The 15376-nt window shown below is 48.0% G+C and overlaps 1 protein-coding gene across 1 annotated transcript in view; it reads right to left on the bottom strand.

The window, feature by feature from the left end:
• GLDN (gliomedin) overlaps nt 1-15376 on the bottom strand; it is a 59441-nt gene that overhangs the window by 11422 nt on the left and 32643 nt on the right. The window contains exons 2-4 of the mRNA XM_040492688.1: nt 15260-15311; nt 7031-7048; nt 6555-6662 (exon numbers count right to left, since the gene is read on the bottom strand). Coding sequence (XP_040348622.1) covers nt 6555-6662; nt 7031-7048; nt 15260-15311 — 178 coding nt within the window. The remainder of the gene's footprint in view (nt 1-6554; nt 6663-7030; nt 7049-15259; nt 15312-15376) is intronic.

The raw sequence follows: 15376 nt of genomic DNA, 5'->3' as shown, positions 1-15376 counted from the left end.
CTGGGTGGCTCAGTCGGTTGAGTGTCTGACTTCGGCTCATGTCATGATCTCATGGTCTGTGGGTTCGAGCCCCACGTCGGGCTCTGTGCTGAGGCTCAGAGCCTGTGCTCAGAGCCTGGAGCCTGCTTCGGATTCTGTCTCCCTCTCTCTCTGACCCTCCCCCGTTCATGCTCTGTCTCTCTCTCTCTCAAAAATAAACATTAAAAAAATTAAAAAAAAAAAAAGAAAACATTCATACTGTAAGGCAGCTGTTGTAATGCTGCCCCCACAGGGGTGAGTACACAAAACCAAAGATCTTAAAGACCTCTGCTTAAGAATATATTTTGTTTTGGGGCGACTGGGTAGCTCAGTCGGTTGAGCGTCTGACTTCGGCTCAGGTCATGATCTCACGGTTGGTGAGTTCGGGCCCCACATCAGGCTCTGTGCTGACAGCTTGGAGCCCGGAGCCTGTTCAGATTCTGTGTCTTTCTCTCTCTCTGCCCCTCCCCCACACACACCCTGTCTCTCTCTGCCTCTCAAAAATAAAGAAAACTTATTTTAAAAATTTTAAAAAAGAATGTATTTTGATTCTTAGCTGGGTGTGCATGATCATTTTTAAGTTTTCCTTCTGAAAGGGTCGGGGACGCTTTGTCTCTACACAGCGTTTCTCTTACAACCAATGCCTCCGACAAAGTTTCCTCTCATCCCGCCCTGGCCGTGCCCTGGCCATGCCACGTCAGGAGTACAGCACCACCTAACCGCATTCACCATCAGAGGCGCCGTGAGCGTCACTTTCCAGCCTGGCCAGCCTCAGCAGTGCACAGCAATGCTGTCCCACTGTGTAGCCTGGCCCCTGACATGGTGTGTCCCGTGATTTCTGGCGGGCTTGAGTCAGCACATTCTGCAGAGAAGAGGGGCCAGCTTCTTGCCTGACTCACATGCTGCAAGTGTCTCTCTGCTATTTTCCTTCTCCAGTGGTGCCCACGCAAAACAAACTGTCTCGCCAGCTCTAGAGTCTGGGGTTGTGTGATGTCCCTGGGGTCAACGCCAGCATCTTCACGGCAGGGGGTGAGGGAGGACGGCTTATTTCTGGCAGAACCATCTGTCACTGACTGAGGCAGGGAGGCACAAGGGGGCCAGAGGGTGTCACAGGAAACCCAGTCCCAAGATGAAGAGGAGAGCATTTATTTCTGTTTTATGAGGATTCCATTTTTCAAGACGACGATGCAGTATTAACTCTTAATGAGAAAGTGAGAGACAGATGGAAAAAAAGAAAATGCTTGGTTTTGAGGCAAGAGAATGTCAAACTTCATCAAAGATGTTAGTTGCAAAATTGACAACATTTAAGACCCTTTAGGTCTCTCTCTCCAAACCTCAGTCAGTGCTTTCACATGAATACTGGCATTTAAACTTAGATTTCCTTTTGGATTAAAATCAAGTTTTGGAAACAACAGCTAATACTAATATAGCACTTAGTATGTGTCAGGCCCTGTTCTAAGCACTACATATATACATCTCATTTAATCTTATAAATGACATTATGAGGTTGATACTGCTATTGTCCCCATTTTACAGATGAGGACACTGGCACAGAGTGATTAAGCAACTTGCCCAAGGACACACAGCTAGTAAGTAGAAGAGCCAGGGCCCAAACCTGGCCCATGCCATCAGCTCCATGCTATTCCATCGTTGTTCAGCCAAGGGCGGAATCTGAGGGTTATCTCTGCTACTTCAGTCTCCTGGAAACAGTGGTTCTAGATCCCTTTCCTCTGGTTTCATCAGGTTTTTCATCTTCTCAAGAGCCTACGAGGCCCCCCGCTGCCTCCTGCAGACATGATCCTGCCTGGGTCCCCACTAGCATCCAGGGGCAGTCTCGCTAATAGTCTCTCTGGGCTCAGTCTTCCTGTTCTCCCCATGCAACGCCCTCCCCAGCTCCGCTCTAATTACTTCTGAGATATTGATCACAGTTCTCTCTCTTGTTCCTTACACTTAGCCCTACTACACAACCCATCTTCTACACAGGGCCCTATTTGTCCATTGTTTGCGCAGGAAAGTTCAGCTTTCTCTTCTGGCAGTATTACCTGCTGTGCAGTAGAAAGCAGTCTTCAAATCCGAACAACCAGCTTTTGAGTATCTGCCGTGTGTAAGATACATCCTCTCTTTCAACTGGATGGGAAGCTATTATGGAGGAAGCTATGCTCTATTCTTCTCATTCATGCACACACGTATGCATGCACGCCTGTATACTTCATTCATCAATTCTTTATTGAGCCTCACCTGGGCCTGGCAGAGAGCTGTGCCAAATAATAGAATACATAAGACATGGTCTCTCCTTCAGAGACAAGCACGGAAGAAGACTATTTAAAAACTGGAAACCATGTAGGACTTGTGGGAACCCACCCTCCTCAGTGTACAGGTGAGACCAAGGCAAGGCCCTATGGTACAGTGACCTGTCCAAGGCCTCAGAGCCAGTCGAGGACAGAGGCAGATGCTCCTGGGACTCATTTCACTGCACTCCTCTGCCTGAAAGCAGGGCAGGAAATAAGAGGCACAAAGCCAACTCTGTCTCCCTGCCAGGTTATTACGCACCGAACTGCATGTTCTTGCACGTGTCCTGCAGACTTCTTTGAAGGACTGGCCACCTCCTGGCCCTCACAGTAAGACTCGGCATTAGGCTCAGGCCCAAGGGGTTGAGCAGCCCTGTGTCCTTCAGTAATTAACGGCACAGCTCCCACTCTGTGGTACCTCTGGTGACGCCGCTCTCACAACTCGGGGCCACCCCCTCCATCCTGGAAGTTCAGTGTGGTCCTGTTTAAGAGGCAGGGTCCAGGAGTCAGAGAGACCTGGTTTCAGGTCCTGCCTCCTCCGATTCTTACCTTTTTGACATTGGACAAGTTATGCCTATTCGTTTCAACAATGACATTATTGCCCCACTTCTCCGGGTGTCCCAGGCCCTGGAGGTTAGGACTAAGCAGACAGACATGGCTTGACCGTCATGGACCTCACATTCTCCCTAGGGAATCAGATCATCGGTGCATTGACAAGCAAAATGCAAGGAATTTTGGGGGAGGGATATGTGTTTTGAAAGAACAGGGAACGTGACTATGTTTGTGAGGCAGGGGCTAGACACAGAGGTCAGGGATGAACTGGAAGAAGGATGACACATGAGCTGACACCTGAACCAGGACTAGATGCAGGAATGGCAGGGAAAGGGTATTCCAGTCAGTGGGCACAGCAGTGCAAAGGTCCTGGGGCATGGGTGGGTTTGGCCTATTGTAGAAACAGAAAATAAGGCTTTTTCATCCGGAAAAATTATGGCGAACCCAAATATTCACCTCCTTAGGGTTGTTTTGAAGACCACATTAAGGTAAGTGAAGAGAGTACTTGGTAGCATGCCTGACAGTAAATACTACCTATTTGCATGCTTTGTTCAGAGGACCACTGCTAGAGGGTGTGGTCCAGCCTGAGTCCTGTCTCTGTGGAACACAGGCTCTTTTTCCTGTTTTTAGAAATAGCACTTGTTGTTCCCTCTTTCTGGAATGTGCACCCACTCCTCCTCTCTCCCACCCCTGCCTGGCAAACCACTATTGATCCTGGAATCACACTCTCAGCTGGAATCACAATCCTTCCTTCTCCATAGTCATGACCCTGGCCCAGTGGGTCACATCCTGTATGAGACCCTGTGGTGCCTTCCTGGGAGCTGACCAGGAGACCCAGACCACTGACCTGAAGGCTCTGGAAGGGCCTGATCTCTGCCTCCAGCCTCACCTCCCTGCACACGTCCCTTCCCCCAGCCATACCTGTTGGGCTGTGTGCTGTAGGTGTGCACCACCCTCTGTGTGCTTTCTTCCTTCAAGTCTGACCTCAGACTTTACTTCCCTGACCCTCCCTCTTTGTATTCTATCTCTTCACACTCTGTTCTTTCCTTCAGATAGGCATCTCACATTGTGACTGCAGATGTATTTGATTATTGACTGGTAATTTTTTGCCTTCCCACCAAAGATGGAAAGTTCCAGAATAGGGGCTGCATCTGTTGTGTTTCCCCTCTAGAACTGGGAACATGCTCAATAAATACTTGCTGACAGATGTCCCCACCCTCTCTTGCTATTCCTCTTGCTACTCAGTTCTGTCCTTGGCCTCCTTTGCTGTCTCCTCCCCTCCTGCTTGGTCTTCAGATGTTGTTGCTTCTCAGGGCTCAACCCAAGCCCTCCTCTCCTGTTAGCTCCCTCCAAAAGTGAGGGCACCCGTGTGCACATGCCCACTACTTCAGGTGACCCCCTTATGTATACCTCTAGACCCAGGGTCTCCTCTGACTATAGACCTGTCTGCATCTCCAAGGCCCCCTGACATCTCCGCCTGGGCATTTCAAGGCATCTCAGCACCTCCCATGCTGGGTTATGCTTGAACCTGAGTTGATACGGGTCTCCCCTCCTCAGGAAAGAGCAGTCATCAGGGACAGAGATCTCAGAGTCAGTTTGGTGGTCTCCCTCCCCCTTTCTCCTTATATCCACCCACCACCAGGTACTGCTGATTTCACCGCAGGATATCACTCACCTACACTGGTCTCCCCACACTCCGAGCTGCCGTCCCCTCTACCTACATACTGAGTAGCTTCTGAACTGTCTCTCTACTTCTGTCCTTGTTCTTCTCATGTGCTCTCCATGCAGCAGCCACGGTGTTGTTTTAGAAAAGCAGGCCTGGTCTTGTCACTCTCTCCTCCTTGCAACCCCTCAGTGGCTTCTTGATGCCCTCAGAACAAAGTGCAGGCCCCCTGGCTAGCTGGTCTCTCCTCCTTGCAAGAGCACTGAGTGCCAGGTAGGAATGCCAACCCATCCCAGGCTAAAGATCAGCTTCAGGGCTCCGGCAGGATGACTGGGCCCTTGCACTGGAGTTCGGTGGTCCAGGTCAGAATCTGAGTTGGCCCACAGCTGAGCGGTACTTCCAACAACCTCTCCATAGAACCAGGCTCATCAAATAATCCTTGTGTTTGTACATCTAGGCTGGTGCTAGTCTCCCCTTCCCCTGGCCCTGGGCGAGAACAACTGCCTGGGCCCTTAATGACTCAAGTTCTCTGCTCAACCTTAGTGTTCTTATTCTAACACTGCTGACCCCCAGAGGCCTCTCTTGCTGCGAGACAGCTGCAGAGAGGATCTGCGTCTTTGTTTAGAGTCCACGGGATCTCTGGGAAACCAAGGATTTGCCCAATGTCCACTGACACACAGACTCTGGCACCTCTCAGTGCTCCACTGGTGCCTCCTCCCTCCCCTCCCGTAGCCTCCATCAGCATAGCTGCCAGGGCGATCCTCTCCCAGTGAATCTGGGAAGGTCTCTGCACTGCTGCAAATCCTCCCAGCTCAGTCTGAGTATGAACCACAGTCCTTGAGATGCCCAGGGTCAACCTCATTTGGCCGCTACCTCTCTGGCATCAACTCCACCGCATTCGCTTTGTATCCCTCTGTCCGGCCACCCTGGTCATCTTGCTGATCCTCAGACCCTGTGGGCACACCGGACTCACACACTCTGCTGGAATCCTCTCCCCCGCAGCCACCCCATGGCTCCCTCTCTCCCTTCCTCCAGGTGTTTGCTTAAAGGTCCCATCTAAGGAGGCCTTACCTGGCCTCTCCATCTACAGTACCCCCCTCCCTCCCCACCACATATGCACACTTGTCGGTCAATTTCCTTGCCACTGTGTTTTCTCTGTACCACTTAGCACCATGTAAGATGATACTGTCTACTTATTCATCTTGTTTGTTATCAATCTTCCCAGACTAGAATGTAAGTTTCATGAAGGTAAGGATCTTGTCAGCTTTTTCATTTCTGGATCTCCAGCACCTAGAATAGTACCTGCCATATAAATAGGTGTTATGTAAATGAATGAACTTGTTTTTTTTCATGGTTTCACTGGGTTGTGGGCTGCATATCAAGCATGCCTCTTCAAAGCCAGGGATCTGTAAACCTTTTTGAACATCACTCTTTTGCCACCTGCTCTGTACCCAATGCTAGCATGGTGGTCTCCTCCCCCTCATAGTTGGCCCTCAGAATGCTCAGGGCTGAATCCTCAGGATTGGATTACATTTCTGGGGCCTTTCTGGGATAAACAAAATGTCTGCACACTGATAGCCATCGTTATTCAACACTGATTCTCATTTATAATTATGATTATTATCAACACGTAAGGATCGATTCTGTTCTGCAATTAAAGCTGTAATGGCTGGCCTTCTGCGGACTGAGCTGCCTTGGACCCTGTGGGCCATCAGCCATCACACAGCCCAGGGAGTGTCCCTGGGCTGCCCCTGCCCCTGGCATCTGTCAGTCTGCATCAGAGCAGGCAGAATTCTGAGCGGGAGTCAGTTCCCAGGGAGGCTGCTCTCCAGTTGGATATAAACCTTTGTTAGGGATGCACTAAAAAGAATGCTCTTGGCACCTCAGCTCATAGTTTCCAGGCAAGAATTAAACCAGTTCTGCATGCAAAGATGTAACAGTTTCCTCCCACTACATCCAGCTTTGGCCCATCCAAAACGCAATAATTGAGACAAGTAACAAGGAAAAATTAACTAGGAAAGTTGCCAAAATACCCATTTTTCCTCTTTTTCCAGTTGCTCCTTTTTCTCCTTTTGGGCCCTGGGGACCAGGCTGTCCATCTGATCCATTGTGTCCTGGTAACCCACCAACTCCCGGAGGTCCTGTGTCAAAACATGGGAAACAAGAACATTTAAAAAAGTCTTCACTGGGGTTAACATGGTTTCCTTGAGCCAGTGAAACTGGACGGGTGATGCCTCTTCCAGATCTTCTCCTGCCTCTTCCCTTCATTTTCCACTTGTGCTGCCGCCACCTGATGCAGTGACAGATGGGGAATGGTAATGGCAGGTTCTCAAGTGGGAGCAGACAGGAGAGCTGGTAATTTGGGCAGAAAGAAGGAGGGGGACACATTCATAGTCAAGGCCGACTCCAGATTCTACCTCCCTTCCCACCTCAGTCCCTTCTGAGGGATCCTGGGGAACTAGTCCCCCCACATCCTCCCCATGACGTAGGAAAATCCATGGGTTCTTACCTGGTGGGCCAGGTGGTCCTACAACAGAAAAAGAAATTTAGATGATAAAGCATGGGTGGAAGAAAGTGCAGTCAGCACCACAACCCCAAAATCAAAGAGCACCTTCCCTCTCTTAACAAGTACTAATCAGGGGTGCCTGGGTGGCTCAGTCGGTTAAGCGTCTGACTTCAGCTCAGGTCATGATCTCGCAGTCCGTGAGTTCGAGCCCCGCGTCGGGCTCTGTGCTGACTGCTCAGAGCCTGGAGCCTGTTTCAGATTCTGTGTCTCCCTCTCTCTGACCCTCCCCCATTCATGCTCTGTCTCTCTCTGTCTCAAAAATAAATAAACGTTAAAAAAAATTTAAAACAAAACAAACAAAAAAACAAGTACTAATCATCTACTGGCCCTAAGCAACCACTCCACGCCTTTTATTTAGAACTTGGTATAGGGGTGCCTAGGTGGCTCCATCGGTTAAGCATCCAGCTTGGTTTTGGCTCTGGTCATGATCTCATGGTTTCGTGAGTTTGAGCCCTGCACTGGGCTCTGTGCTGATGGTACGGAACCTGCTTGGGATTTCTCTCTCTCCCTCTCTCTGCCCCTCCCCAACTCACCCTGTCTCTGTTTCTCTCAAAACAAATAAACTTAGAACCCAGCATATTTGCCCAAAAGATCCTTAAAAGCAATTCAGCATTTGCTGATAAAAACCACTTCTGCTTAAGTTTCAATGGACCAAGAATAATTTCTGAGTGGGCCTCACCACAGATTCATAAATCAGTCATCTCTCAAGCAACCAACTTAATTAAATGAGGTTTGGTAGCAACACAGAAGGGCACTAGTGCAGCCTGGCACAGGTAAGTGTCAGCAAATGGTCATGTTGTCATTGCAGGGCTGAGATCTGGCTGTTACAAGAAAGCAGTTCCAAGAGCTCTCACCTAGCCAGCTTGTCTCCTCCAGGCCCCCCAAGGGTGATTGAGAGCAGAAGCTGGTTCTCAGGTCTCTTTCTGTTACATGAAATAGCCTGAGAACAACTGAGTGCCCAGATCAGGTAACAAACACCTTGCTTAACGTGTAATTACCCTAGGACCTAAGGGGCTCAGATGAACCATTTATACATAATCTAACCAAACAAATAGGAGAGTCTTATTGTCAATTATTTTATTTAAGCACTCAGACAAGCTGGTGAGCTTATGCCATGAGCAGTTGAGGTCTTTTTTTTCTCCAGAACACATACAGTGAATACCCTTATTGAAGTGGAAAGGTCTTTCTATAAATCAAAGTCCGTGACTTTGCAGAAGACCACCATTTACTAAGCACTTACTGTGTGCGCTAAAATCAACCAAGAAGCAGAAATCTTGGTCCCTATGTCTGCTGTGTTTACAATCCAGCTGGGAAAGGCAGACACTTTGAAATCACAATGAAATATGAGTGAGGGAGTTTCAGAGAAGGAACCCCTCAAAGGAGTACTGAGCAGCCTGGACACGTGGTGATCTGAGGCCTCCAGAGACAGTGAGCCTTGAGCTGTGACACTGAAGAAACAATGGGCATGACATGGCCGTGGGGGTGAGGGCTGGGCATCCCATGTAGGGGGCCAGCAAGAGCAAAGGCACAGGGGTGGGAACTTGAATGATGCAGGGTGAGAGAAAGGAGGAAGATAGGCCAACCCACCATGTGTAGAGATGAGGCTGAGTAAGTACTTGGTGGGGTGGATGTAGGGCAGCAGCATTTGAATGCCAAGCAGAAAGGTATAGGTGCTATCTGCAAGGCAATGGGGAGCTATGGTAGATCTTAAGTGGTGAATGATGCCGTGAAATCAGTGTGTTTTTGAGCTCCTCTTTGTAGACGGAAGTTGAGTATAACTAGGGAACAAGATGAGAGAGAAAGAGAGGTGGGGTGGGGAGAAAATACCCAGAGGATCTTTGTAGTTAAAATTAGGGGCAAGGTTGTGGACAAACGCAGTTGGTAACTGTAGAGCTGTATAGAAAACTAAAAATTCAAGAGGTTTTTCAGAATAATGAGCAGGGCTCCATGTCTGATTGGGTAGGAAGCAAATGAGAAGGGACTCTCAGATGACTGGAAGCCTAGGATATTGATGGAAAGAGGTTATTTGATAGACACGAGGGCTCTTGGAAGGGTAAGTGTTGAATGCATGCTTTCAATACACACTGTCCTACTTGGGGCAAAAATGATTTGCTGAAAATGGCACCATATTTTCTAGGGTCAGTGTAGCCTGTGGCTACATGACTTTACCACCAGCTGGCACATCATGTATACACACATAAGGGGGGGTGATGTGAACAGTTGACAGATGTCAGAAGAAACCAATCATCATTCCTGACTATAGATGGAGCCAAATTCAGAGGTGCAGATTGGTAGAAAAAAGGTAAACAATCAATAATTGACTGTATATTGTAGGTTTCAAGAGTTCTCAGGACAGTCCAATAACCATTTCTATGTAGCAGTAGTAGTGGAGAGAGGTCCTGCCTAGAGCTGTATGTTTAGGACACTTCTGTCATGACTAAGAGTGTCAGTGTGGTGAAATGTTTAGATTAGGGTTTCCTGATATTGACCTGAAGTTCCTTGACACCTATGGCTACAGTTCTTAGTCATTTGAGTCCATAGAATCGCCTAAAATGCCTGTTACAATGCAGATACCCAGACCCTAGCTGGAGATTCTATTTCAGTTTGGATTTAGAGTGAGGCCCAGGAGCACACAGTTTTACCAAGCACTACATGCAGGTGATTGGGAAGCAGATGGTCCGGGGTACTCCAGACCTGAGGGGAAACTTTTCTGGGAAAACAGTCACTATCAATGAACCCTTAAAGGGGTCCCTGACCTCAGAAAGGTTGAGAGTTATTAGTATGGAGGCAAGATTAAATTGTCCAAGCCACATTTGGGGATGGAAAGAGAGGTGAAAGCACACCACATCTGGAGGAAGGCAGGTGAGAGACAAGGTATCAGGAAAGAGAGTGAAACTGAAGATGTGGAGGGAATCCAGGAAGTCCTGAGCCCTGAAATTAATGGAGAAGAGAATTTCAGAAGAGAGAGGATGACAAATACTTCCAAAGAGCTCAGAAGCATAGCTATAGCGATGGTAAGCCTCTATCTCAGTCCCCTCTCAGGATGTCAACAGAGCTGCCCAAGGGCCCCTTGTACCTGGAGGAAGCTCTAAATATGTGTTATTATAATGATGTCAAACATCAAATATGTGCCAACTGGGCCTTCAGAAAACTATTTTGCAGGACGTTTTCTCACCTCTTGACTCTTCTCTTCTTGAATAACAGAACCCCTGAAAATACACGTAGACAGCCAAGTTCATGTTAGCACGGTATGCAGGGCTGGTCCCATGGGATAATGGAGCATGTCTGGGGACTTGGAGCCTTGGTTCGTATGTGGTCCTGTCTCCCACCACCTTCCTGTTGCCCACTGCCTCTGGCCTCCCTAGGACAATTTTTCTCTGTTGCCTGCTCCTGTTTTTCTGTTTCTATTCTTGCTTCTGATGTGTCTGCCCTGCTCCCCGCCCAGTCAGTGATGGCTGCCACCTTCCACACTGGTGGGGGCCCAAGGGTGAGTGTGAAGGCTAGGATTGGACATGTGCCCTGCATACCTTAGTCACAGAGTGGGGTCTCCTGTGCTTCTGAGGGCCTGTTCTTGTGCTGTGAGCATCCCACCCTGAAGAGTATAACACTAAATAGCAAATAAAAAGCCCCCATAGCAGGTGGAGAGGGAAACCATAGAAAAAAGAAGGAAGCCCTTTTCCTGCTTTTTTGAACAAGGGGGCCTGCATTTTCACTTTGCACTGGGCCCTGCCAATGCTACAGCTGGCTCTGACTGCCCCAACCGACATTCCTAGCCAGAATCGATTAGAAGTGGGTGGATGCTATAGCTGAGCCACTTAGAGTTTTTGCCTCCTTGACATCTGAGATTGACCCATGATGCCCCTAGTTATGTAAATGAGAGGTCTGTGGATAGCCAAGCAAGGTAAAACAATCCCTGTCTGCAGAGAGATAATCTGAGAAATGAGGTGGTGACTGATGTTGACATGACAGAACCACAAGATGGCAGCACTGGGATTCTGGAGTCACCAGAACCAACTTGGAGCACCCTGGACTTTGCGGCAGAAAAAAGCCTCTTTAGCTGTGTTATGCCACTGAGATTTTATGATTTAATTGTTACCAGAGCGTGGCTTAGCCTATCTTGATAAATACATCTCTCTATCTTTACAATAACTGGCAACCCCTTGCCTTTTTTCTTTTCTCAAATAAGCTCTGGCGGGTTTCTGGTACTAGGGAACAGAAGAATCTCAGACAGGAAATACAGATACAACAGTTATGAGGAATGAGTAATAAAGAAGCACTTCCTGTCTTTAAGGGTGGGCACTGGCCTGCTGTGGCTCACACTACAGGCCTCTGGAAGGCCTGCCCATGGGGCTCCTCTCACCATGGCCATTCCAAATCACAGGGAAAGGTTTTACTAGCTTCCCCCTTCACACTGAGATGGTTGCCAGTTTCAAGGCACCTGCTTAGCACAGCAATGACCACAGGGGACGTAGCTACACATTTCCCAAAGTCTTGCCAATTGAGGAAAACAAAGAAGCCCTCAAATAAAAAATCCAGATAGGAATATTTCAGAAAATGAGGTCTGGTTCTGCTGCTTTAGAAAGAGCTAGTAAAAGAAACAGCTTCATAAGCCTGATACAGTCAGGCCTGGTGCCTGTGAGGTCTGTGGTCCTGATTCTTTCCCTCTCTTGCTCCCATCAGGGACTTCCCAGGGCTTGGGATTCATGCCAACCACAGCTTCAGGGCCAGACAAGAGCTCTGGCCAGAGGGAGTGTGACTCCCCTTTTCCTTGGGAGCTAGGAATACTTGGCTATCCTTTAGCGATGACCTGAGAGGGCCTAAGCTCTCACATGTGGAGCTGGGATCTACCAACTATAATAGACAATAGGCTAGTTGCTCAGTGAGGCCAGCTGAGTGAGAACCTGACCAGCTACACTAGCTGTTTCTGAGAACAGCCTGTCGATCAGTTTACCAAATGTTGCAGTGGCCACAGCTTTGAGGCCTCAGTACCCTCCCTATGTGTACAGCCTCTGCAGCTGCCCCTGCCACCGATTATTGGGCCAGTCCCAGGATGCTTAACTTGGAAAGGCATCTTTCTTCACGTGTTCCCACTAAACAGCAGCTTTGGTCTCGTCCCATTTATTTGGTGCATTTCAACTTTGAACTGTGGCATGGCAACCTTAAAAAATTAGAGTAGGGATGGAAAATGGGTTTGATTTCAAGTGCTAATTCTAATCAATTAGTACAGCTCTCTGGAACACCACGAAAGAATTACATGAGGCCATGCTCAGTGGCGACTGTGATCCATTTTTAATGTCTGCCTGGGTGCAGGATGAGTAGTGACTAGTGCCATCACTGGGTTTGGAGTCACTTGGCTATAAGGAGAACAGGCACTGTGGATGTGAAGCACCTCAGCCCTAATAAGCAGTTCAGTAATGTGATAGTTCAGAGATTTTCCAGCAAGCCCATATGCAGAGTCCACTGGAAGTGAAGAATAACCCAAGAATCTGCCTTCTTCAGGACACCTGCTATTCCAGCAGATATGCTTCTGAGGTCCTAAGGAACTCTGGGCTTATGGTCAGGATGCATCAAGAAAAGCATGCTGTTTACTCAAAAAGCACAAACTTGGCACTAGTAAAAACGCCTAGCTACTTTACCTAGTGAATTGCCCTCACTTTGCCTGAGAGGTTACAGATGGTACACATCTGTCCTTGTCCCCATAACAATGGCAGCTGCATCTAGAAAAAGGAACAGGGGTGGGGTTTCACAGTCACAACTGGAATAGCCTCAAGTCATAGCTCCTGCTTTTTCAAAGATGAGTCCAGTGTAAAGCTAGACCTTGTTCTCAGGCCTCAGGCCCCAAGCCTGGAGTCTGCTCTGGGAGCCCCTCCTGCCAGCATCTTCTTGGGGCTCTGGACCAAGGCTCTCTGCCCTTCCCCCTGTAGTTGCCAATTCGGTTCTGGGTCCTGTCACCTTCCTGCCTCAAGTCCAGACCGCTTGGTCTCTCCCAAGGTACCACCTCACTCCGCAACTTGTACTTTTCACACCTAAGTTTTAATTGAAGAGCTTTCTATGTAAAGGGGGACCCAATTTCCAGCTGGCATGAAAGGAGAAGGTGCTGGCTTCTGAAAAGATTTTGAGGTACCGAAGAATAACCTCCTCCACCCATTTCCAGCACATATTTGATCCCCTCCCCCAGTCTTCTCTAAGTGGTCTCAACAGCTCCACCTGCATTCACTGAACAGCCTGGCTCTCCTTCTATCACGTCTATAATAAATGTCAAAAAGGAAGAGGCTTTTCCTGTGCCTCTCAACAGGGCTTTTGTGCCTGTAATTCCATCCATCTGAGCATTTTTCTAGCGCTCATTACTGTCACACGGGGGAACTCTGAAAAGGACTTCCAAAGATGGGAGAAAGGTGCTTAAGACACAAGAGTTTCAGAATGAAGGACCACGCTGTTCTGAAGATATTTAATTTTCTGTGAGGGCTGAAATGTGACTTGAGTAATTCAATTAGCATTTCCCAAGAAGCCACAGGATTACAGCTTTTCTCTCTAACATCAAACTAAGCAAACAAGAGTCAGATTTGGATGCAGGGTAAGTGTCTTTCTTACCAGCCCACCAACCCTGATTTAAGCATTTACAGAAATGATAGGTTTAGTCATTCAACAAACTCCCATTGCGCTCCTAATGCATGGTATGTGCCAAGCAGTTCTGGGGAGAATATTGCAGTACTGGACGAGGTTTCTTAGAACTGGATGCACACTGCAGGGGTTCTTTTTTTTTTTTAAGTTTTTTTATTTATTTAGAAAGAGAGAGAGTGCCCAGGCTAGCGGCGGGGGGGGGGGGGGAGGGGTAGGTGGGCTCAATCTCACAAACTGTGGGATCATGACCTGAGCTGAAATCAAGAGTCAGATGCTTAACCCAATGAGCCACCCAGGCACAAGGAAACTGCAGGGTTTCTTAACCTCCAGCAGTGCTGCCTGGTCAACAGGGGCCTCCCCAGAGCCTGAGGCCATAGGCAAAGGCTCAACAAAAGCTTCACCTGGCTTCAAAGTCTTGTGGTTATGTTTCAAAGTTCACGACCATAAAATACTCTTAAATACAGAGAACATACTGAGGGTTGCTGGAGGGGGGTGACGGGCATTAAAGGGGTGACGTCATATGTAAGAGATATGACATGGGTGTCATATGTAAGAGATAAATCACTGGGTTCTACTCCTGAAGCCAAGACTACACGGTATGTCAACTAACTTGAATTAAAAAAAAAAAAAGAAAAAAGAAAAAATGTATATGGCTCACGAGAGCTCTGCATTTACTTCATATTATATTTTTAATGCAAAAATAATTCCCCCATTTCCTCAGAATGGAGGAGAGAGGTAGTCAATGCTGTGTCTGAAATCAGGCTCTGTAGGCCCATTCTTGGGCCTGGACAGAGCCTCCCTCTGCCTGGGGTGCAACACATTGGGTGAATGTTCTGGGGTCTGTGTTCTTCCTTTTCCCAAGCTTCTAAACACAGAAGGCAGGCACCCCTCCCCTCAGGCAAGAGGCAGGACTCTGTTAGACTCAGGTGTACATGAACATATCCATAGCACTCTCCTCCTCCCCTGCCCAACCCATCAGCCACTCTGTGTCCCTTGGCTTGATGTGCCTCGGGGTTGATTTCCCTCCCTCCTGTTTCTTTGTCCTTGATTCATCAAGTGGAGGGTACCTGTGTATGACATAACTTCCCGTCTCACCTAGCACACAGTAGGCCCCACACACAGAGCACTCTTCATCAAAAGTGTTCTGATTTATCAGTAGTTTGCTTCTAGAACTTTCCATTTATGCCATACATATGATGTAAGGAAAGAATTACTTCTGCTAAGGTCTCTTTCCTTCCGTTCTTTTCTCTTTTAAAAATTAATGTGAATAAGGAAAACATCTATGGCCCCAGTTCAAGGTACCACACGTTTCTAATTACCCAAGACCCAGTTATTTTCCATGGCTATATTTCTATGGCAGTACCAAAAAATGTTCTTTTTCATAATTATATTACAATTGATTTTCAGTTCATTAAAAACATCTGGTAAAAGTAAACCAACATGTGTTTTTATCACCCGCAGCGTTCCCAGGTGTTCATTCTGCTCTGGCCCTTTGGCTACCACACGTGTTTGTGGCATGAGCCACTCCTGCTCAGTTCCAGGCTGGCCTACCTGTCAGGCAGATGCCCTTGGTGCTGTTACATAGATCCACCATCACTCGGATCTGCAAAGAGAGAGGATGATTAATAGCAGCACAGAAGACAGTGGACCCCTAACTTGCCCTTTATC

This window comes from Herpailurus yagouaroundi, unplaced genomic scaffold (genome assembly GCF_014898765.1).
Source record: "Herpailurus yagouaroundi ecotype Mexico unplaced genomic scaffold, PumYag 184, whole genome shotgun sequence".
Taxonomy (NCBI): Eukaryota; Metazoa; Chordata; class Mammalia; order Carnivora; family Felidae; genus Herpailurus; species Herpailurus yagouaroundi.
This window is presented reverse-complemented; position numbering and strand designations above follow the sequence as displayed.